The 22,763-nt window shown below is 43.1% G+C and overlaps 1 protein-coding gene across 1 annotated transcript in view; it reads right to left on the bottom strand.

The window, feature by feature from the left end:
• otog (otogelin) overlaps positions 1-22,763 on the bottom strand; it is a gene marked incomplete at both ends in the record, with an annotated part of 38,907 nt that overhangs the window by 3,789 nt on the left and 12,355 nt on the right. The window contains 28 exons of the mRNA XM_079464262.1: positions 38-216; positions 337-412; positions 558-598; positions 730-828; positions 1,577-1,678; positions 1,911-2,015; positions 2,090-2,194; positions 2,295-2,504; positions 2,590-2,778; positions 3,145-3,283; positions 3,359-3,579; positions 12,866-13,052; positions 13,143-13,232; positions 13,339-13,487; positions 13,585-13,762; positions 13,860-16,243; positions 16,909-16,988; positions 17,081-17,198; positions 17,281-17,559; positions 17,714-17,881; positions 18,221-18,247; positions 18,401-18,557; positions 18,652-18,768; positions 18,881-19,000; positions 19,090-19,233; positions 19,441-19,575; positions 19,695-19,833; positions 20,188-20,295. Coding sequence (XP_079320388.1) covers positions 38-216; positions 337-412; positions 558-598; positions 730-828; positions 1,577-1,678; positions 1,911-2,015; positions 2,090-2,194; positions 2,295-2,504; positions 2,590-2,778; positions 3,145-3,283; positions 3,359-3,579; positions 12,866-13,052; positions 13,143-13,232; positions 13,339-13,487; positions 13,585-13,762; positions 13,860-16,243; positions 16,909-16,988; positions 17,081-17,198; positions 17,281-17,559; positions 17,714-17,881; positions 18,221-18,247; positions 18,401-18,557; positions 18,652-18,768; positions 18,881-19,000; positions 19,090-19,233; positions 19,441-19,575; positions 19,695-19,833; positions 20,188-20,295 — 6,046 coding nt within the window. The remainder of the gene's footprint in view (positions 1-37; positions 217-336; positions 413-557; positions 599-729; positions 829-1,576; positions 1,679-1,910; positions 2,016-2,089; positions 2,195-2,294; positions 2,505-2,589; positions 2,779-3,144; positions 3,284-3,358; positions 3,580-12,865; positions 13,053-13,142; positions 13,233-13,338; positions 13,488-13,584; positions 13,763-13,859; positions 16,244-16,908; positions 16,989-17,080; positions 17,199-17,280; positions 17,560-17,713; positions 17,882-18,220; positions 18,248-18,400; positions 18,558-18,651; positions 18,769-18,880; positions 19,001-19,089; positions 19,234-19,440; positions 19,576-19,694; positions 19,834-20,187; positions 20,296-22,763) is intronic.

The raw sequence follows: 22,763 nt of genomic DNA, 5'->3' as shown, positions 1-22,763 counted from the left end.
GTTCACGTTGTGTGTGTATGTGTGTTTAAATACTCACAGGCTGGCATCGTGCCGTGCAGTTGGTGCTGGTTGCTTTGAGGAGATAGAAACCTGTGGCAGGGTTTAGTCTGTGTGTGCACTGTGTGGTGTAACACACACCCTGATCACGATGCTCGACCAGTGTCTGCCCGGGCCGCATCACTCCCCTTACCCCATCCACACACACCGCATCTCTCACTACAAATGCATACAGTATAATATAAAAACAATCATGCATTAGGAAATACTTTATTGGACTTTGAGGAAATATGAGGAAAAATATGTATTTTTAAAGCATTTCAGAGTGTGTGTTCTCACCACACATGAATCGCTTGCAGTTACACTGGTTTTCTGGATCAGACAGAAATGTTCTGTCTAACTGCATACTCTCACCCTGCAACACAAAACATCTGATATCAGATCAGACCCAACCTTACAAATAAGTGCCTGATCAGAAAGAAATAACAAAAGAATAACGCTAGGTATATCATTCAGATATAAAGTAATTTCTAAAAGAAACAACCATACTGAAGACTCACCAGAGAACATGTAGGGCGACGGATCTTTTCACATGCACATTCTAGGAAAGAGTGAAATTTTAGATCTGCTTTCTGTCTTTGAGCAAACATTCATTGACACAAACAAACAACAATGTACATTACACTTATTGAATTATACTTTAATCACATTATTAAGAGTGGAGAGGCTTACCACACGACTGTGACGGACAACATACATCTTGAATTTTTGTGAACACTGCGGTCATGCCAGCGGGACATGTGACCTCCAGGCATCGAGAGGGCTCACACCCTACATGGATATCCACATATTATTTTTTAAAAGACCACTTTGCAGAAAGTGAACACTGGTCCAGAAGCACTTCCACTTTCAGTTTTTATTTGTTTTTTTTTTATCTTACATAGACTGTAAAATGAATTCTTAAAGTCACCATGAGACAGAAGTTGCGATTAACTTCTTTTCTGTATCATGATTTGATTCAAGTAAAACGGCTTCTGAAATTAGAAAAATTGTAGGGCGGGGCTTTATTTTGCCCTTCCCTTTGTGATTGGTTTGTTGTAAGTTGGGCCTGGAGCGGAGGTCTAAAAATGCATGGCCATTGGACAGTCAGTATAGTCCTACCTCTTTTTGTTGCTGACGTCATGTGATGCTGAGCTGTTGTTGAGAATAAATAATTTATAATAATCACTGCAACTCTGTGTAAAACACATCCTGTTTGATTTCATGATGACTTTAAAGATATTCCTTTATCACTTTAATTCAGTAATAGATGTTCTGTTGATTGTATTTTTTAAAGTTTGTCTAATGTTAAAAAACTAAAACAGGAAGTACTTCTGCACCAGCGTTGTTAACGTCTTCCAAAGTGTTCTATAGAATTCACACAATTGACCCCTTTTACTTTCATAATGAGTAAATAATATTTTCTGACCCTAAACTTTCCCTTATATCTAAAACCCTTCTGCATTTTACAGTACATTTTCATTATATTATTTAAAATGAAAATAATATTTGTTTGTCTACACCAAATGTTTTCACTTACAGCAGTGGTAAACTGGGCAGCAGCGCTCTGTGCTGTTTGTGTCAACGATAAGCAGTTCACCATCTTGACATACTGGAGCTGCCTCAGAGCATCTGTCACACACTAAAACACAACATTAACCATAAAATATCAGGTTATACATCAGAGAAGGATTAAATGTTAAATGTTATTGATATGCTGAATTCAAACATTATAACAATATATTATTAATTATTAAATAACATTATTTAATAACGTTACATTCATTTAAATACATAAATAAACAGACAAACAAAGGCAATACATAATTAATAAAGAAATATATTATTAAAGATATTGATTTGTAATGACTTACTGCAGATGTGGGCCAAACAGCAGCTGCCTTCAGCCCGACTGGCGATCAATGTCTGATCTTCTCGACACACAGGAATATCCAGAACACACTGATCAGGGTCACATTCTACAGAGAACACATTATTGTCAGACACATCCGCAGCTACACTGAAGCATGCAAACACAAAAAATCCAACTGACCACACATATATTCCGGACAGCAGGAGTCCTGCTTGTGGTATGACACCAGCTTCTCGCCATATTTACAGTCTGGAGGAGCTGCTTCACACATACTCTGATTACAAACTGTCACAAAACAATCAAGCAGAATTTTAGCATCACCACCATCCAAGGTGCTATACGGTAAAATGTCTGTAGATATATGTGATATGATTGTGAAACCGACCACAGGCTCTGTGAGGGCAGCAGCTTTTGTCATCTGCCAGATTGACACTGATCTCTCCTGTCCGTGTGCAGACAGGCTGAGGGATGTTACTGCAGTTATACTCCACCGGCAAGATGCTGTCATTCTCACACTTATACATACAGCAGCCGTCCATTGAGGCTTTCCATACCTCTCCCAGCGCTCGTGGAGTTCCAAAACTATCAGTACAGGCTACAAACACATAGTACAACTTAAACAACAACAATATTTTTTATAAAAAGAGGGAGAAAGAGAGTGAGGGAAGTAGAGGCCGTACCACACTTGCTGGGTGGAATGCAGAGAGAAGAATAGGGCCGGTGTAGTAGAGTTCCCTCCGGACACACACATCCCTCTGAAAGGCCGGAGCATTGCTCTGGGACAAACTCAAATTCTAGGTTTGGGCAGGACGGAGCAGTGCAGGCTGGCAAACAGGCCTGATAGCGCAGATGTTCTGGGCACGTAAATGCTACAGAAAAAGAAGAACAAGATAATGTTATTGTGCAATACACACACCTTAAAATCTATAAAAAATCTATTAGAATTTATCCATTCTCGTGTCATTCCAAACCTGACTTTCTTTCTTCTACAGAACACAAAAGAAGTTATTCGGAAGAACGCTGGTAACCAAACGACATAGTCCCCCAATGACTTTCATTGTATGGACACAAAACCACTTAGACATTTCTCAAAATATCTTCTTTTGTGTTACACATATGTAAACACAATGCAAATGTAAATAAAAAAAAAACATATTAATATCAGCACTGGAAAAACATCTTGATTTTCGTCAAGAGTGATTTCTATGAATATAATGCGACCAGTAAATACATACGGCAGAAATCAAAGCTCCTCCATTCCATGCAGATGTTAAATTTGTGGCAGGATGCAGCGTAAGCAGCCAAAGCGACGCAGGGATTATTCACATACTTCACATCTCTCACCCACATCTCACAGAAGGTTGATGGAGGCACCTAATCACACACACGGGTTAGGGAATGAAGTAGTTGCAGTTTTTGGTTGGAAAGACGTTGAATGTTATGTCATACATAAGGATGGCAGATGGTAAAGCTGTGGTTGTTCAACATCCTCATGCACTGGGAACAGTCACTGGTGGTACAATTGACCTCTCTCCTTCTGCTATGACTAATATAGCTGGTGGTGTTGGGAATCTGCCAGCTATCGATGAACACTGATGGATCCTCTTGTTCCGGCACAACAGTACCGTTAGACAGAGTCAGATCATTCAATGGGTTACCATCACAACTACCTGCACAGAGTGAAAAAAGAAAATAATTGAGAGTAAAGAACGTAGATGGCATTTAAATATGATGTGATGATAAAGTGTATAGTGCTGTGACTTTAAAGCGATACTCCACCCAAAAATGTAAAAAAAATTGAGAGAAAACCGGTGAAGGCATTTACATGCAGCGCGAAATCTGAGAAATGGGCAAAAAACTACCTCTGCAGAGCGGGTTTTTCTTACGCCGCTTTAAACCGCGTTACGTGTTTACATGACCTTACTTGTTATCAGCTTATTTTGCATAATTGGAGGTAGGTGTTTGCTTTCCTAAATTCCTCAAAATATCTACTTTTTTGTTCAACAGAACAGAACTAATTCTACAATAATTTTTCCTACTATGGTAGTCAATGATGCCCCAGAAATATCAGTTGCTAATGTGGTGATGCGATTGCCTGATCCACCTATGTTTGAGGAAATGGTACGGTCCGGGGGTATAAAGGTAGATAGGATTGGCATGTCACACAGGTGTGTCCTATAGGGCTTCCGGGAGTACCTTTATTTCCGGTGGGTTGGGCTACACGTCCAAGAGGTAAGAGCTACCAGTGGCAGTTAAAGTGTTGATATTTAATGTCAAACAGGGTAAATGGAGATGCATTTAAATTACAGTGTGGTTGAGGAGTACTGCGGGCATTTGTGAATGGCCATGTATTTTCGAGAGCCATTAGTGAAGTCCGCGTCAAGTGCGTGGTGCATTACCGGTCATTAGCTGCAGGTGTGTTACTCATTTTCACGTATAGGGTTGTGGGAATGTATTTTCCCGGTAATTCATTTTCTTGTTATATTTTTGCAGTGACTTTGGGTGTTGGAGGTGTTGCAGCAGGCTGAACCGACGCCAGTTCGCAGGCTGATACCGGCGCTATTTGGGGCTGTGATTCTCCCTTATGGACTAGCGTTATCGTACCTGCATGTATAATGACTGCTTGAACTGGAGTGTTTTCCGAGATAGACAGTGTCACTATTGTTCGCACTGATTCGTCCAACTTACCGTTTCTCCTACCTGACTGCCTAGCGGATTCCTGAACCGGGTTGTTTCCAGACCCGTTACTTTTAGTGCAACGCTTAATTTACCTTCCACTTTCATTTCACTGCGTAGCGGATGCATGAAGCTGACTGTTCCGGACCGAAGTGGACAGTCCGTAGAGTCGTGGTTATTTCCCTTTTGGCTCTTTCACTCGTTGCCGTGCCTGGGACAGCGTCTTTGTCCCGGTTGGTGTGGAGGACTATTCCCATTTAGCTGGCAGTTATTTCCAGGTATAATAACCATTTAGTGTCTGTCGACGTGCTTCGATACCGCGTTCTGCGTGTCTATAGGCACGACATTTGGCTCTCTTTCTCGGAGGACTGGTGATTACCGGACTAGCTATTATTATCGATGTCATTTTGGGCGTAACTTGTTTTGTTTAAGTTGATTTTGTTTAATTCGTTTTGTTGAAAATTTATTTTGTTTAATTCGTTTTGTTTAAAATTTATTTTGTTTAATTCGTTTTGTTTAAAATTTATTTTGTTTAATTCGTTTTGTTTAAGTGATTTTGTTTACTTCGTTTTGCTTAAGTGATTTGGTTTACTTCGTTTTGTTTAAGTGATTTGGTTTAATTTGTTTTGTGTAAGTGATTTTGAATTGAGTTTATTAATTTTCTTTTCGTTCCAGAATTAGGGGGAATTAGTCGCGGTCGAGATCCTCTGTATGTGGTGCTGTGGTTGACTTGTTTGTAGTGTCCACAATATAGAAACATTTGGCGTGTGGTGACGTGAGTGAGCACAACGGTTGTCGGATCAATCGGACGACTTTCCCCAATTCTGGGTTGGACGTTTTAAGTGTGTGTATGCTTTGTACGAAGATGATGGCCTGTTTCTTTTAACGACTTTAATTAAATGTGATTTTGTATTTTAGATGGTGTGTGTGAAATAAATTGTTTACCAGCTTCCCTTTTGTCTGCTACCTGTCTCGGCCAATAACGAACCTGTGAGCTTTTGGTGATTTACTTAATTTTGGGTCCCTGGCCCTATCCGGGGTGGCGTAGTCGGCTCATGCTTTGGTTAATTTCCTTTCACCGTATGCCATCGCCACATTTGGCGTAGTCGGCAGGATCCTGGCTGTTGTACGGGTACAGACGTAGGGATTTGTATTTTTTTTTTCACACATATATATCTATATTTTCTTTCTTCTACTTGACCATATGGTGGAGACGCGTCTGGTGATTACCCCTTATATTGTGTAGAGATGGAGGCTGAATTACAGGAAATGAGAGACCTTGTGGCTCAGTTGAAGGCCGATAACGATCGACTGCGACAGGAGCAGACACCGGTTGAGTTGCTTGATCCTGGCGCAGGCTCTAGTAGTGCGTCACGGCCATTAACGCCTATATCTGTAGGATCCAATGTTAACACCGTTGAGCGCTTTGTTTTTGTTCCTCGTGAACGGCGCTGTCCCAAATTTAATGGTAGGTCTGGTGTAGGCATTGAAGAGTGGGTCGAAGAAGCTCAGGCGTGCATGCGCATGCGGACGATGACGGCTGTCGAGCAGGCTTTCTTTTTGTTTGATCATCTTGAGGGAGAGGCTCGGGATGAGATTAAATATCGGCCGAGCCCTGATAAAGATAATCCTGAGAAGATTATTTCTGCATTGCGTGAAGTGTATGGCTGTCTCGAGTCCTATATTACGCTTCAAGAAGCCTTTTACTCACGGCGACAGTTGGAGGGAGAAACGTTACAAGAGTTCTCCCTGGCGCTCTTGAGTTTATTTGATAAGCTTAAACAACAGTCTCCGCATGCCATTTTAGATGCGCAGGTGGTAGTTAGGGATCAGTTTATTGAATGTGTGTTGGATAATGCCTTGCGCAGAGAATTGAAACAATTGGTAAGGCGTCAGCCTGCTGCAACACTGTTAGATGTCCGAGGGGAAGCAATTCGCTGGGAGAGAGAGGGAGTGCCAGGCGGTGTACGGGGGCGCAGTCAGTCTGTTCCTTTGGTGCAGGGACATCAATGTGGCGTTAAAGATGATTCTGAGGTAAATCCTGAGCAGGGACATCATTCACAGGAATTTAGGGAGTTGAAGGAAATGCTGATTCGACAGCAACAGCAAATTGATCAGCTTTCTCAGACTTTAGCCCGTAACCATAGTCCCCAGTCTCGTGGTCAGCCACTGCGTTCTAGTTACGTGATTTGCAGACGGTGTCAACAGCCTGGCCATTTTGCTCGAGACTGTCAGTGGCAGCCCCATTCGTCTGGCCCTCAAAACCATTCACGGGGTAACCTGATATCTCGTGATGCTAGGTCAAGTTTCCCTAACCAGCCGGAAAACTAGTACCCACCGGACTGCAGAGTCTCAGTTCGGTTGGAGGTAAGAATGGCTCTTGTGATTTTCGTGCCAGCGGTTCTGTGCCTCGTTTAGTCTCCTCATGCCCACATTTAGTTGCAAATATTGGCGGTGTGCCCATACCCTGTTTGATAGACACTGGTTCCATGGTATCGACCATTACAGAGAGTTGTTTTCGGTCTGGATTCGAACCATGGGGCCAGCGTCGACTACAAAACTGTCATTGGTTACAGCTTAGAGCAGCCAATGGACTGGAAATCCCTTATATAGGGTATATGGAATTGGACGTTGAATTGTGTGATCGTGTGGTATCAGGGTGTGGCATATTGGTTGTGCGTGATCCACCTGGGGGTAATTCTGGTGTTCCCGGGATTTTGGGAATGAATGTTCTTGGTCGCTGTTATCGTGAGCTTTTCGGGCAGTACGGACCAACCCTATTTGAGCTACCATTAGTGACCCAAGACATGGGACTATCTCGGGCCTTCCAAGCCTGTCAAAAGGTAGCTGACGTTCTGGCATACGGGGGCAATGTAAGAGTTTGCGGGCATCGGGTGTGTCGTGTTCCAGGAGGCACTATGAAGTTTGTAACAGCAACATGTTCGTCCATGTTCAGAGATAAGATTGTGTTATTCGAGCCCCTTGACACTGGTCTGCCTGCTGGATTATTGGCCTCTCCGTCGTTAGTATATGTCGATGGTGGTATGGTTTGGGTGCCTGTTGTCAATGTGGGTGTTCTCGACGCTGTTTTATACCCGAAAACCATCCTTGGGAAGTTGCGGGAAGTGTATCTGGTAGATTCACCTGCCGGACTGACCGAGGTATCTGCGGTTCCTGCTATCACAGTGACCTGCGATCAGATGGTAGCCCCTGCGGTGGAAAAGATCGAGAACATCGACCTGTCAGGGCTGTCGGATGAGGAACAGGGGAAGGTTAGGGCTCTCCTTCAGGAATTCCAGGCGGTGTTCTCTGCTGGGGAGGGAGACTTGGGTTGTACTGACCTCCTGTCCCATGAAATTCCTCTACTAGACGAGACGCCTGTTCGACAACGCTATAGACGGATTCCCCCATCTGAATATGAGTTAGTTAAGACTCATATTGGCCAGCTTTTAGACACCCAAGTGATTCGGGAAAGTTGTAGTCCGTACGCCTCCCCATTAGTATTGGTTAAGAAGAAGGACGGTGGCCTACGCATGTGCGTAGACTACCGTCAACTCAATGCTAAAACTCGGAAAGATTCGTTTCCACTTCCTCGAATCGACGAGACATTGGATTCATTGACAGGGGCTCGCTGGTTCACTACGTTAGATCTGGCCAGCGGATATAACCAAGTCCCGGTTGCAGAGGCTGATCGCTACAAAACAGCTTTTTGTACACCTTTTGGTTTGTATGAATGGAACCGTATGCCCTTCGGGTTGTGTAACGCACCAGGCACCTTCCAGCGGTTGATGCAACGGCTGTTTGGCGACCAGCAACATCAGTCTCTCCTGCTGTATCTAGATGATATTATTGTCTATTCCTCCTCGGTGCAACATCATTTACAGAGGCTGAGGATGGTGCTAGAACGTTTGCGGGCTGCTGATCTTAAGGTAAACTTGGCCAAGTGTGCATTCTTTAGAGAAAAGGTGCAGTACTTGGGACACGTAATATCCCCCCAAGGAGTGTCCACAGACCCGGCAAAGGTTGAGGTTGTAGCGCAGTGGCCACGCCCCAAGACTGTGTCGGAGTTACGTACCTTTTTGGGCTTTGGTAGTTACTATCGGCGATTTGTGGAAGGGTTTGCTCAGATAGCAGCACCGTTGCATCGGCTGGTAGCGGAGGTAGGACAAGGAAAGGGGAGAACTAAGATACAGGAGTTGGATGCGTTATGGTCCGAACAGTGTGAACAAGCATTCCGGACCCTGAAAGCTAAGCTTGCCACCACACCAGTCCTGGCATATGCTGATTTTAAGTTACCGTTTATCTTGGAAGTCGATGCCAGCTATGTAGGGTTAGGTGCTGTACTGTCTCAAGAGATTGGGGGCAAGGTGAGACCAGTGGCCTATGCCAGCCGTAGCCTGCGTCCTGCAGAGCGTAACTCTGCTACCTATAGTTCTATGCGGCTTGAGTTTTTGGCTCTAAAATGGGCCATGGCTGAAAAGTTTCGGGAGTACTTATTGGGCCATCGTTGTATCGTTCGTACAGACAATAACCCCCTTAGTCATTTGGCGACTGCTAAGTTAGGTGCCACCGAACAGCGATGGGCAGCTGAACTAGCGGCCTTTGATTTCGAAGTGCAGTACCGATCCGGGAGATCTAACCAGAATGCGGATGCGCTATCACGCATGACTCCTAAGGAACGGTACCTGGAAAGGGAAGGCTCGTTGGGAACATTAGTTCCTGAACTGCTTAGGCGTGCTGGAGTGGCGGATCGGGCAGACTCCACCACTGTGAGGGCCATGCAGGTGATGCCAAATCGATCTAGACCAGAGTTGGCTCGATTACAGGAGGAGGATCCCATTATCAGTTCAGCTTTTAAATTTTGGCGCCAAGGGCAAGGCCCAGGGCCCCAAGAACGACGACAGTTACCCAAGCTAGTGTTGGTGTTACTCCGGCAATGGGAGCGGTTGGAGGAACTGGGGGGCCTATTATATCGACGGGTTTGCAGTCCTGATGGTGGTGCAAAGGTGTTGCAGCTGGTGCTGCCTGTTGTGTTACAGACTGAAGTGTTGACCCAACTGCATCAGTGTCATGGGCACCAAGGCACCGAGCGCACTTTGGAACTGGTGCGACAGCGGTGCTACTGGCCTGGGATGTCGGCCGATGTAGCCCGTTGGATACAGCAATGTGAGCGGTGCCAGCAAGCCAAAGAGGCTGCCCCAGTCCCCAGAAGCTACATGGCCCATCTGTTAGCTTCCCGTCCAAATGAGATAGTGGCCATTGATTTTACGGTCCTAGAACCTTCTCGTTCGGGGCATGAAAACGTGTTAATAATGACAGACATTTTTAGTAAATTCACAGTGGCAATCCCTACTCGGGACCAACAGGCGGCGACTGTGGCTCGCGTCCTGGTTGACGAATGGTTCTTTAAGTTTGGGGTCCCAGGCCGTATCCATTCGGACCAGGGACGTAACTTCGAATCGCATCTTATCCAGCAGTTGTGCACCCTTTACCAGGTGGGTAAGTCTCGTACTACCGCATACCATCCAGCTGGTAATGGCCAGTGTGAACGGTTTAACCGTACCCTGCACAATTTGTTGCGGACTTTGCCCACTGGAAGGAAGAGGGATTGGGCCTCTTGTTTGTCCCAGGTGGTATTTTGCTATAATACCACTCCCCATCAAGCCACCGGTGAGAGTCCTTATTTTTTGATGTTCGGGCAAGAGCCTAGACTGCCTGTGGATTTCTTGCTTGGTCGGGTGCAAGAACCAGTGGCTGGTGGAGTCCATCATTGGATGGAAGAGCATCAGGCTTGCCTTAAAGTGGCCTTCGAAGGTGCCCGTGAGCGGTTGCAGGCCGCAGCTCAGCATCGCAAGGCGAAGCATGATCAACGGGTAAAAGAGCAACCGCTAGAAGAGGGCCAAAGGGTCTATCTGCGAGAACGTGGGTTCTCCGGGCGCCATAAGATCCAGGATCTGTGGAGCTCGATCATCTATCAGGTAGTTTGAGTGCCACGGGATGGGGGATCGGTGTACTCTGTAGCACCAGTGCAAGATCTCACTAAAGTCCGTAACGTGCATAGAGTGTCCCTAAAACCCAGAGTTCAAAGGGATCCCATGCCGACCGAGTCCTTTAAGGATTGGCCGGAGTTGCCAGTACCTTCAGTAAGAGAGGAAGACTTTGAGGAATTGGAGGATGGGGATTTAGCCTTGGTGGTGACCCAGGCCCCATCAGAAATTCCAGAGAGCATTGGGGTGAATAGAGCATCGCCAGAGGTAAGGGCGAGTCCTGCGGTACCTGGGGGTGCAGTTGGGGGGAGCGAGAGGAGTGTAAGTGTACCATTAGACGTAGTAACAGATCCTATCGGACCGTCTAGTATCTCCGAAAGGATCGTTAGACCTAGACGTGCTAGGGCCGGGCAGCATACGAATTTGTACCATTTACCACGGACCGTAGGGGCTGAGGCTCATCAGATTTCTGCTGGGTCTACTTCAGGGCTAAATCGTGCTATGGCTTTCAGACCTTGAGGCTACGTTGTTCATCGTCGGGACTACGATGACTTGTGGGGGGGGTAGATTGTGGTGATGCGATTGCCTGATCCACCTATGTTTGAGGAAATGGTACGGTCCGGGGGTATAAAGGTAGATAGGATTGGCATGTCACACAGGTGTGTCCTATAGGGCTTCCGGGAGTACCTTTATTTCCGGTGGGTTGGGCTACACGTCCAAGAGGTAAGAGCTACCAGTGGCAGTTAAAGTGTTGATATTTAATGTCAAACAGGGTAAATGGAGATGCATTTAAATTACAGTGTGGTTGAGGAGTACTGCGGGCATTTGTGAATGGCCATGTATTTTCGAGAGCCATTAGTGAAGTCCGCGTCAAGTGCGTGGTGCATTACCGGTCATTAGCTGCAGGTGTGTTACTCATTTTCACGTATAGGGTTGTGGGAATGTATTTTCCCGGTAATTCATTTTCTTGTTATATTTTTGCAGTGACTTTGGGTGTTGGAGGTGTTGCAGCAGGCTGAACCGACGCCAGTTCGCAGGCTGATACCGGCGCTATTTGGGGCTGTGATTCTCCCTTATGGACTAGCGTTATCGTACCTGCATGTATAATGACTGCTTGAACTGGAGTGTTTTCCGAGATAGACAGTGTCACTATTGTTCGCACTGATTCGTCCAACTTACCGTTTCTCCTACCTGACTGCCTAGCGGATTCCTGAACCGGGTTGTTTCCAGACCCGTTACTTTTAGTGCAACGCTTAATTTACCTTCCACTTTCATTTCACTGCGTAGCGGATGCATGAAGCTGACTGTTCCGGACCGAAGTGGACAGTCCGTAGAGTCGTGGTTATTTCCCTTTTGGCTCTTTCACTCGTTGCCGTGCCTGGGACAGCGTCTTTGTCCCGGTTGGTGTGGAGGACTATTCCCATTTAGCTGGCAGTTATTTCCAGGTATAATAACCATTTAGTGTCTGTCGACGTGCTTCGATACCGCGTTCTGCGTGTCTATAGGCACGACATTTGGCTCTCTTTCTCGGAGGACTGGTGATTACCGGACTAGCTATTATTATCGATGTCATTTTGGGCGTAACTTGTTTTGTTTAAGTTGATTTTGTTTAATTCGTTTTGTTGAAAATTTATTTTGTTTAATTCGTTTTGTTTAAAATTTATTTTGTTTAATTCGTTTTGTTTAAGTGATTTTGTTTACTTCGTTTTGCTTAAGTGATTTGGTTTACTTCGTTTTGTTTAAGTGATTTGGTTTAATTTGTTTTGTGTAAGTGATTTTGAATTGAGTTTATTAATTTTCTTTTCGTTCCAGAATTAGGGGGAATTAGTCGCGGTCGAGATCCTCTGTATGTGGTGCTGTGGTTGACTTGTTTGTAGTGTCCACAATATAGAAACATTTGGCGTGTGGTGACGTGAGTGAGCACAACGGTTGTCGGATCAATCGGACGACTTTCCCCAATTCTGGGTTGGACGTTTTAAGTGTGTGTATGCTTTGTACGAAGATGATGGCCTGTTTCTTTTAACGACTTTAATTAAATGTGATTTTGTATTTTAGATGGTGTGTGTGAAATAAATTGTTTACCAGCTTCCCTTTTGTCTGCTACCTGTCTCGGCCAATAACGAACCTGTGAGCTTTTGGTGATTTACTTAATTTTGGGTCCCTGGCCCTATCCGGGGTGGCGTAGTCGGCTCATGCTTTGGTTAATTTCCTTTCACCGTATGCCATCGCCACACTAACATTCTTCCAAATATCTTTGTGTTCAACCGAACTTAATACAGTAATAGCTTCATACCACATAAGCCCATGGTGGGCAGTCTGTTTTTATAGCTGTCCATCTCAATCACCATCATGCCTGTAGTGTGAAACCACTGGATCTTCAATCCGGCAGGACTTCGGATTAAATACATGTTTCCCGTGTCTAGAATCTCATATCCAAACTTCTTAAAACGTGGCTTTGCATACCTAGAGTTCACATATAGCTGTAAAACCAACCAAACATATATTTAATCTCTTTCATCTGTAAAATCTACAAAAATTTAATTATTTTAGACAGAAATGTGGACACTCACACGTCTCTGCAGACGGTTGATGAGAACTTCATTGGATTTGTGAGTAATGTTTAAAGCTGCCAGACACAAATTGGTGAAGTTCCACACAAGCTAAAAGTAAAAAAGATCTTTATTATGACTATGATAAAAAAAATATGATAATAAAACAAAGACTTAATATTTTGAATAGAGTTCAGAAATGCTTTTCATATCTCACAGTGTCATCTGGTCCAGAACATTCCTGCACCAGGATGCTGACGGTCTCATTGGGAAGCTGAGTCACTACATATAAAGCAGCTTTAAAAACTGCAACGCTGTTACCGTCAAATGTGATCACATTCAGATCAGGAAACACAGAACAACGACCTACACAGCAAAATAAACAATAATTAAATGAAACATTTAACAGTTAAAAAATGCCAGAATGGAAAAGTTTATGGTGTATAAGGTGTGTGTTCCTTACATGGGCAGTTCCATCGTGGACAACACTTATCCCCATTGACCAGTACAGCGAAGCCAAGCAAACCGCAGTTTGGAGGTGAAGGATCATAAAGGCAGCTCTGGGACTTATTGAAGAGAAGCAATTGGCCGCTCACACAGATAAGCTTAGTGCATTCATCCACAACCTCTGAGTATGGAGACTACAGATATATACACACACAAAAGACATATTTAATACGCATTTTGTCAGCAAAGTGAATATTACAAAACCACAAAAGTATTTAATTTGTGACTCACTGTGCATTCTCTGCCGGGCATGAGTGCAGTAGTTTTGGAAACCGCAGGTCTCTCGGGAGTCATCCAGTGCTCTGGTTGTGTAGTGAAGGGAGGGCTGGTCATCACGGACGAACCAAGTGTTGTTTGTGCGGTGTCTGGAACAGGTGGTTTGGATGCGACTGAGGTGGGTTTATCCACCAGAGGGCGCTCTGTTGAGCTGTTCACCCTGGTGACTGCAATGCTCTTAGTGACAGTAGGAGAAGCATGTGGTACTGGTGTGGTACTGGCAGTCTGGCTAACAACTGATGCCAAGCTGGCCACCGGAGCATACGTTGTTGTTCCAGTTGCTGACGGCAGTGTAGTGGAACGTGGAACGGATTCAGTTGTGTGTTTTGTAAATCCAGATGTGTATTCAGTCGTGGTTTCAGTGGTGTGTGTTGTAGCTACATGAATACTTGTGGTTGTATCTGTGGATTCAGTGGTCATTATATCTGTGGGTATGGTAGTGCGTTGTGCTGTGAGTGATGTCTCATTTGTGGCTGGAGGGGAAATGTTGGTTGTGACTACTACTCCTGGAGTTTCTTCTTGTGTGGTAGCAACAGACACCCACGAGGTCACGACTGGTGTGACACGTGTTGTGAGTTCAGGAGTTGTGCTGGAAGTGCTGATGAACTCACGCAAGACTGTTGACGTTTGTGTTATTAAGGCAGTTGACGGCTCGGTTATATCTCTGTCAGTAGAAACCCTAGTTGTGTCTGTGACAGGATGTGTGGTAATGGGTTTGGTTGTTGATGTCTGAATGGTGGAAACCGTCTCCTTTTCAGTCGTGGAAGTTAGTAGAGACTTCTCAGAAGTGACATTTGTTTCTGTGGGTTTTGTTGGAGTTTTGGATTCTGATGTTGCCATCGTCACTTTCAATTGTGACGATACCTCAGGCACAGCAGTTGTTGTGATCATAGGATAAGGGGGAGGTGGTGATGTGCTGACTTTATCGGTGAGGTAAGCAGTTGCGGAAACTAAACCCCAGTGAGACTCTGTGGTGTCTATTATAGAAGCTGATGTAGCTGTGGATGTTGTCTTTTCAGTAAGTGACACATGTGATGTTAGTAGTGTTGATGTTGTCTCTGTAGATGCTGAGGTGAATGGGATGGTGGTGTAGATTGTAAGTAGGGTCTCTGTTGTTCTGGCAGTGGATCGGGAGGTTTCAGAAGGTATGGACGGAGTTGATGTGGTTTGGATTTCTCTCCAATCTGTTTGTAACGTCCTCCCAGTTGTTGGAACTTCAGGATCGGTTTGAACAAAAGATGTTGGCTGATGGGTTGTTTTTGTTGTAGTTTCTGTTGGCACAAATAGGGGAGCTTGAGAGGACATTGTGGTGATGTGGGTTGTTGGAGAGGATGTGGTGACGGATGTAGATTCAGATTTTTCAGGTTGCTCTGAGGTTGATGGAATTAAAAGTGTTGTTTGAGTTGGAGGTTGTGTTGAAAAAACAGAGCTTGTGGATTTCACTGGTATGTGGGTGGTTGAGATTTCTGTGTCTGGCGGGGGGGTAGAAACTGTTTTGGATGTAGTTGTATCCAAAGGTTTCTGGATTTCAGGGGTGCTCTCAGGCGTTGTCTTTGAAGTGTGTAGAGACGTAGAAACTGTGAGATTTGTTGTTGTGACTGAAGTACTCAAAGCAGATATTGGTGTTGGGGCTGCTGGTGAAGTGAACTTTGTCGTGCTGATGGTTTCAAAAGCAGTCTGTGTGCTAATAATAGACATCACTGTTGGAGTTGTGGTCTTTTCAGTGACTTCCAAGGTCTGTGAGACTCTGGGGGTCTCAGTACTCGAGGTACTAGAGGTAAGGGGAGATGAGACTTTGACTGTTGGGGAAGTGGCTTGTGTTGTGCTCATGCTAGTCGAGCCTGGAAGCACAGGTAAAGTGCTTACTCTGGTTGGCTCCTTACTTGAGGTAGATGACAATGTATGGCTTACAGTCGGGATAGTTGTGGTCCTGGTGAGTGGTGCTGATGACTCTGTTGGCGGGGTTGTTTTAGAGGTCACAGGTAGAGATGCTGAGACAGGGGTAGTGTGCACTGTGGGGAGGAAAGTGGGACTGTCAGTGCTGCTCGGTGCTCTAGTGGTTCTCTCAGTGGATGCCAGTGGGATTGAGGAGGAAGAGGATGTTGTTAAGGTGGTAATGGTTTCCAATAGAAGAGGTCTGACAGCAGACGTGGTGGGTATTTCTATTGTTGGCATGTGTGTTGTCGGTGGAGCAGCAGTGGTGCTGGATTCTGGTGTAGTTTGGATTGTGGATAATATTGAAACAGCAGGAACACTGAAGGTGGAAATTGCTGAGGATGATGTCAATGTTATTGCAGTGCTGGGTGGTGTGAATGGAGGAACAACAACAGGTTTAATGCCTAAATATAAACACAAAACATGATTATTAAAACAACTAAAGTGTATATAGTAAATGTGGTATGTTAAGATAGCTAAACTAGTGCTGTTTTTTATAGATTTCTATAGGTAAGGATAAAAAAATGTAAACATTTTTAAATGACTTGAACTTAGTAGTCAACCGATGTGGGTTTCAATTTTTGAAACTGAGAATACCAATTGGCCAGTATGTGGCCTATAACAGATATGTAACAAATGAACCTTTACTGTGCCTTACGTGTTTAGTTAGCAATATGTAGCTTAGCATCAAAAGAGACTTTAACAAATTATAAATAAAATTATACAGTCCACACTATTTTGTTTGTGAGGTCAAATGTTTTTAGTTTTGTTTAAATCACATTTGTTTTCCTGCTGGCTGTGAATCTGACCCCATGGTATTATCAAATAATACATTATTCATTAAAGATTTATAGGACGATACGATGGGTCAAAATATTAAATATCGTCCGATTACATCAGCCATGGCAATAAACTGCATCAGATTACTGGTTTAAATGCAATTTAAATAGCAAAACAAAACTTTTGGTCCAATCATATAACAATTGTTGAGTCCAATTTTAGCTGTAAAAGTAAGAACAAGCATTGACAGGAAGTTTTATTTGATTTAATAGCCTTAGTTGTAGCTTACAGTCTTCCAGATAGACACATCTGTGAGTGACCTCATCTAATAACATGTGACTTGGACACTGGGGCAGGCATCCCTCCACCCTACAGAAAGATTAAAAAATACACTCAACTTTTAGCCAAACATGTGTTTATGTGGCGCTCTGCATATATAAATAAAATGTGTGTACTCTTACTTTAGTATGCTGGTACAGCTCAGACTTGATGGATCACTGCATGTCCTGAAACACGGACTCACACATGATTCATACCTCCACTGACACCGAGGACCCATTGGATAGTCCGGTATAGTGCCTGTAGTAAAAATAATGATAATAGGTCAATATAATATCTTTGTCCTATATATAAATGTATGCATATATTTGCACAAACTGACCTGTCAGTCTGAATAAAGTAGCCCTGCGGTAGCGATCTGAGTGACTGTATTTCATGAGCTGGAATCTGGACATCATGAAATTTAAGAAATACCCAGGCCTTGCCAAGGACTCCAGTGAATCAAAGCCTGAAATCCATGTGTCCATGTGAAGAACAAATGTAGCTGAATCCCAGAATGACACAGCTTCTTCCCATTTCTGCAGTCTTAGCTGGCCACTGCTCTCTACTCTCAGGAAGTAGTTGGGTCTGTCTGCTGCCTCAAATGATACCAGTGATAAATCTGCAGCAACAACGATATTAAACCCATTTGGAAACTCCACATTTGTATACATGGTTCACATTGTATAATTTGATTATAAGACAAAAACATTTAGAGCCATAAGGTGGGTGAAGAAAGTATTTGAATTGTATATTGTTTGACTTGAGCATCTCACCATGTGGTCTGACTTTGCTGAGGCCTGGTGTCATCATGAACAGTGTCAGAACCTCATCAGTTCTGTTCATATCTCTTTTTGGAAACACCAGTCCACTTGTCTTATTGGCTGCTAACAATGTGCCTCTCTCTCTGTAGGTCAACAGCTTAAATGGACCTTTACCTAAAGCTATGAAGAAGATACACACGCACATAAAACAACACATTTTAAAACATCATGAGTACAATTATAATGGAAAATATTCTAAATGCCTGATACTGTCTATAAAAAAACATATATATATATTGTTATACTGTTTATCTCAATACACTGTATCTTCTGTGCTAAGACCCAAAATTTCTACTTGCATTCATATTTATTTTAGGAATTTAGACTGACATGCTTTACAGTAAACATGAAGAACTGTGAATTTGATATATCCATATTATATCGTTTTCTCAGGTCCCTCCTATACTCCTATAAACACGTATATGTGTGATAGTTTTATTGGACAAATATTAGATGTACCTTTGTTGTAGTATTCACAGTCATAAGCTGTAAACAGAGAAAGTCAAATTATTATTATACCACAAATATGCAACTGAAACACTGCAAGATCTGTCTCCTCGTGTCCTTCAGGAGAAACTGTGTTCACTTTATATCTGTTACATGTACAGAGGAAATGTGATCAAAGAAGCTGTCACTCACGGCAAACGGAAGGGGAGCGCCAATCTACTGTCACGCCCTTTTGGCAGCAACGATGAGCGTATGCTGCCACGCTGGTGCAGAAACACTCACAGTCTCCTCCGCGATTGCAACCACACGTGTCTACCAGACAGTTCATATAGAACCACGTGACATCCACCTACAGAGCATCAAACACCTTTAAATAAAGAGACCCTCACTCACATGTACATGTCAACAGGTTCCTAGACTAGCAAGTTAGTACTGTCACTTACCGCTGGGTGGCAGACTTGAAACACTTCACTGAGCAAAATTCCACACTGTCTTTTTGCAAAGGGCTCCCGAAGAGGGTTCAGATTGCAGGGGTGCCTTATATCAGGGCTGTTCACACACTGAAGAGACATTCCCACACAAACAAATACTGTCAAACCAAGCAACAGACGTAGAGTATGTTCATCCAATTACAAAGTAAAAAGTGTATGTGTGCTTTTCTGTTTGTCCTACCTCTGCTGCTGTCCAGCTGTTGCCAAACTCCTGCGGTGTGGATGAATCGATGTTCTCTGGTGTTCTCATCTCATTCGCTGTTTTCTGGTCAAAGTTTCCACACAGACCAGATAGCTTGCCCTAAAATTACAACAAAAACAAGTATGTAGTTACAATACGTTTATCACCTACATCACTGTCACCGCAGTGTGTTTATGTGTGTGCTTGACCTGCCAGCGGTGTCCAGCCTGTATATGGATGGTGGTTTTTCTGTCAAAAAGCACTGTGAGGTCCTCCCCAAGCATATGCACGATAGTGTAGTATCCTGCTTGCCAGATATATACTTTTTGCCTGTCGATCACACTGGATGGGTTCTGTCATGAACCACAAAAATAGAATAATCACAAAAAACATATAATTTTTTATCAAATCATCAAACCAAATCATTATTTTAGTAAACATAAGACTGCAGCCAGAACACTGTATTGTTAATATAATAACACAACATTCTTCAAATGTATCCATGTAAGTATTACATAAATACACATTATATATAACATAAATATTAAAAGAATACTCACAGGTCTGCCAGAGTCATCATCAAACAATATGAAGGAGCGACCAATAGAGATGAGTAGAGATTTCCTGCAGATCACACCACTCTCGAAGCAGTCAACATTCTCCGCTGTGACACTCATCAATACATCTACTGAACTCTAAAACGTACACACACAAGCAAACATTTTGGTCAACAATGACACATGCAACACACATGCAAAAGTATCTTCCTCTTTTAATAAGGATGTGAATGATGAGTTTCTTGCTTAAAGCACACCTTGACCATATACACCTTGCAGGCACCGATATAATCAAACAGGAAACCGTCAAACGTGCGGTAATGTCGATCTCCATATGCCGTACACATGGATGGACATGGTTGGAACTCACACTGGAACGTTCCGTGCTGACACACACTGCAACACATTATTGTACATCAGACAAGCACTTTAACAATGCATTTCTCCTCTTCCTCTTCTCTTCCAATTGTCTTAAGTGAAATTTTATGGTTTGAAGAATGTAGGGAATCGAACAGTTCTGGCGCACCATAGTAGTTTGTTCTCTAATAGTGACCCAGAAATGTTTGGTTACAAAGGGTTTTCCAAATATTCTTTGGGTTCAGAATAAAAATAACATTTATAGAGGTTTGAAACAACTTGAGGGTGAGTAAATAATGACGTACATTTTATTTATGGATGAACTGTCACAGTTGCAAAAAAGAGCATATAGATTTAAGTAAATCCACAGAATGAATGTGAATGCAGTCTCACCACTGATGGCAGGGGGATGATACCCTGTCTCCCGGGTAATATTCTTTCCCTTTCCACAAACAAGGGCATGCATGTGGCTCGAAACACTCATCACCATGTTTTAGGAGCCTGTGGAATACATACACAAACATGCACCCTTAGGCCTATCACACATACGAATATGCTAAAAAAGAACATATGGCTGTGTTTGATAGGTCAGGGCAGCAGGACTTTTGGATGGACAGCCTGAGACAGAAGAATATCTGGATGGACAGCGGTATAAAAGACAGACCTCACTGGTCACCTGAGAAAGGCAGCCCATTCTCATTCTCACAGATCCAAGCTTCTTTTCAGTCAGCCCCGCCCCCTCTCCATCTTTCTGATCTTGTAATATCACAGTGAATCATTTTCATTGGCCCGAGGGCGCATTGAGAGTTCCCAGCATACTGTCTGTTAGAACTGAGTAAAGTTACACCCCAGATAGACAGGCGTTAACAGCTCTCTTTATCCCACAGCCAGCACGCTGGATCACTTACTCCCATCAAAGAACACATATGCACCTACAGGAGTGCTGTTCTGCATGCATTTATTAAGAGACGGAGAGATGGGACCATAACTAAACAATCACACGGTCCATTGCTCACCAATTATCTTCACGCACTGGTGATGCTGGATTCTTTCTCTGTACAACACGAAAATGAAACCATGACTCAAATACAACAAAAAGAATGTGGAGCTAAAATTACAAATATTCTAAAAGGATTTGTGTGTCTAATTTTGTATAATTATTTCTATTGAATTGTTTTTAAAAGAAGCCATAGATGAGTTCTCAGCTGGTGGGACACGGCCTGGAGTAGAAATGGCTCGTAGGTCTGTTCTGAACAAATGTCCTGTTCAGTTGCTTTAATGTTTACTTTAACTGTTCTTTTCTCAACATTTATAAATGTTTCTTATATGGCCTATGTGTCATACATTTAGCATAATAATGGGCCTATAATATAGGCCTATAATGTTTAATTTTGTGACATTGTTTCTTTTAACCTATACAATTACAGCAAAGTAGGTGAATGTATTGGGTGTATCTGGTTAAGGGTATATGGTGGCTCATTTAGAGTTATGGCGATACCATGATGTTCCAGACTGGGGCGTATTTACTTGCTTCTGTTTCGGTCTATATGTGCTCTGTTTTACACATACCAGTTCTACCTAAAATCCTACAAACTCTCACCACACACACTTACCAACCTCCCTTTTTATTACCTAACCACACAAATGTACTATCTCTGGTAAAACATACAATGGCCACAATGAGATCCGCAGGTTTCAAGAAGAGATTTTAGCAACGTGACCTCACTCTTGTTAGCTCTGTGAGAACCCTCATCTATGACCCAGTCAAATGCACGACACTCGAGAAGCAACAGAGGTCCTTTGCGTTGACCCCAGACCTTAACCCTAACCCTGACCCGATTCCCAAGAGAGAAAACAATTGTTGAGCATCTGTATTCACACAAGTGAAATATCCTTATCAGAACGATCATAGAAAAAATACAAATGTCTTCCTTTCTTTTTGCTTTTCATGTTGTCAAATGAAAACTTGCTGATTTTGAAGTATGAACTATAGGAATGTCTTTAAGCAGCTTATCAGTTATTTGATCCAGCTGTGCACCTGTTTACTACGTAAATACGAATTTCTGCCATTAACCATGTTGCTTGGAGGTGGGGGTAATTACGCTGTCTCATTAGAACAGGAATTCCCCTGCTCACAAAAACACTCCTATACCTGCTGGTCCCATGAGACACACGGGTATCAGCATCACTCATTGCTTAATGGGTAGAGAGAAAGAGAGCCAATGTGCCGGCCAATGCTGAAACTTATTTAACAAACTTCTACAGGTTATTCTGAAAAGGTATTCAAGGTATGTGATACAAAGGGTTTTAAAAACAACAATTTTTAACAAAAATCCATAGGTAATGTGAGCAGGGGAGGAATTCAAGCCGCATTAAAGGTCTAGCTCAAATATAAAACACACGTACCACACACACACTCATATAAGCCAACATGCCCACATCCTTTGATTGTCTTTGAATGTGTGTGTTTGCAATATATAGCTTTAAAGAGTATACATTGCATGTTTGACAGTCCCAGTGAAAAAAACTACACATAGTCACAGTCACTGCATATAAAAGGACAGAATAAGATAAAGAGAAAAGCATTTACATTTTGGCACATTCAAAAACACATTTTAAGCTTTTACCCAGCATATTGTTGTAGACATTTGATTATTTGCATATCCAATACATTCATTATTATAACATTCTTCTGTGTCCTCCACTGTAATCATTTTAGACCTCTGGAAACTGCCCAGACCAAGGCAGTGGCCACAAATACGGCACATAATAACAATTTCCACTTATCCATAATCTCATCATCACTTCTTCCCAAGGGACCTTTGTGACTTATTTACACCAGTCCAGATGCCAACCTATCAAGTTGCAGGAATGTATTAAACATTCATGACAGAATCTAACCCATGATATTTCTTCCCATGATGCTCTTGAGGGACACTTTTCTTTTTAAAAGGTCAGAAGCAGGTGAA

The sequence above is a fragment of the Barbatula barbatula genome, assembly GCF_947034865.1.
Source record: "Barbatula barbatula genome assembly, chromosome: 1".
NCBI classification, from domain to species: Eukaryota; Metazoa; Chordata; class Actinopteri; order Cypriniformes; family Nemacheilidae; genus Barbatula; species Barbatula barbatula.
This window is presented reverse-complemented; position numbering and strand designations above follow the sequence as displayed.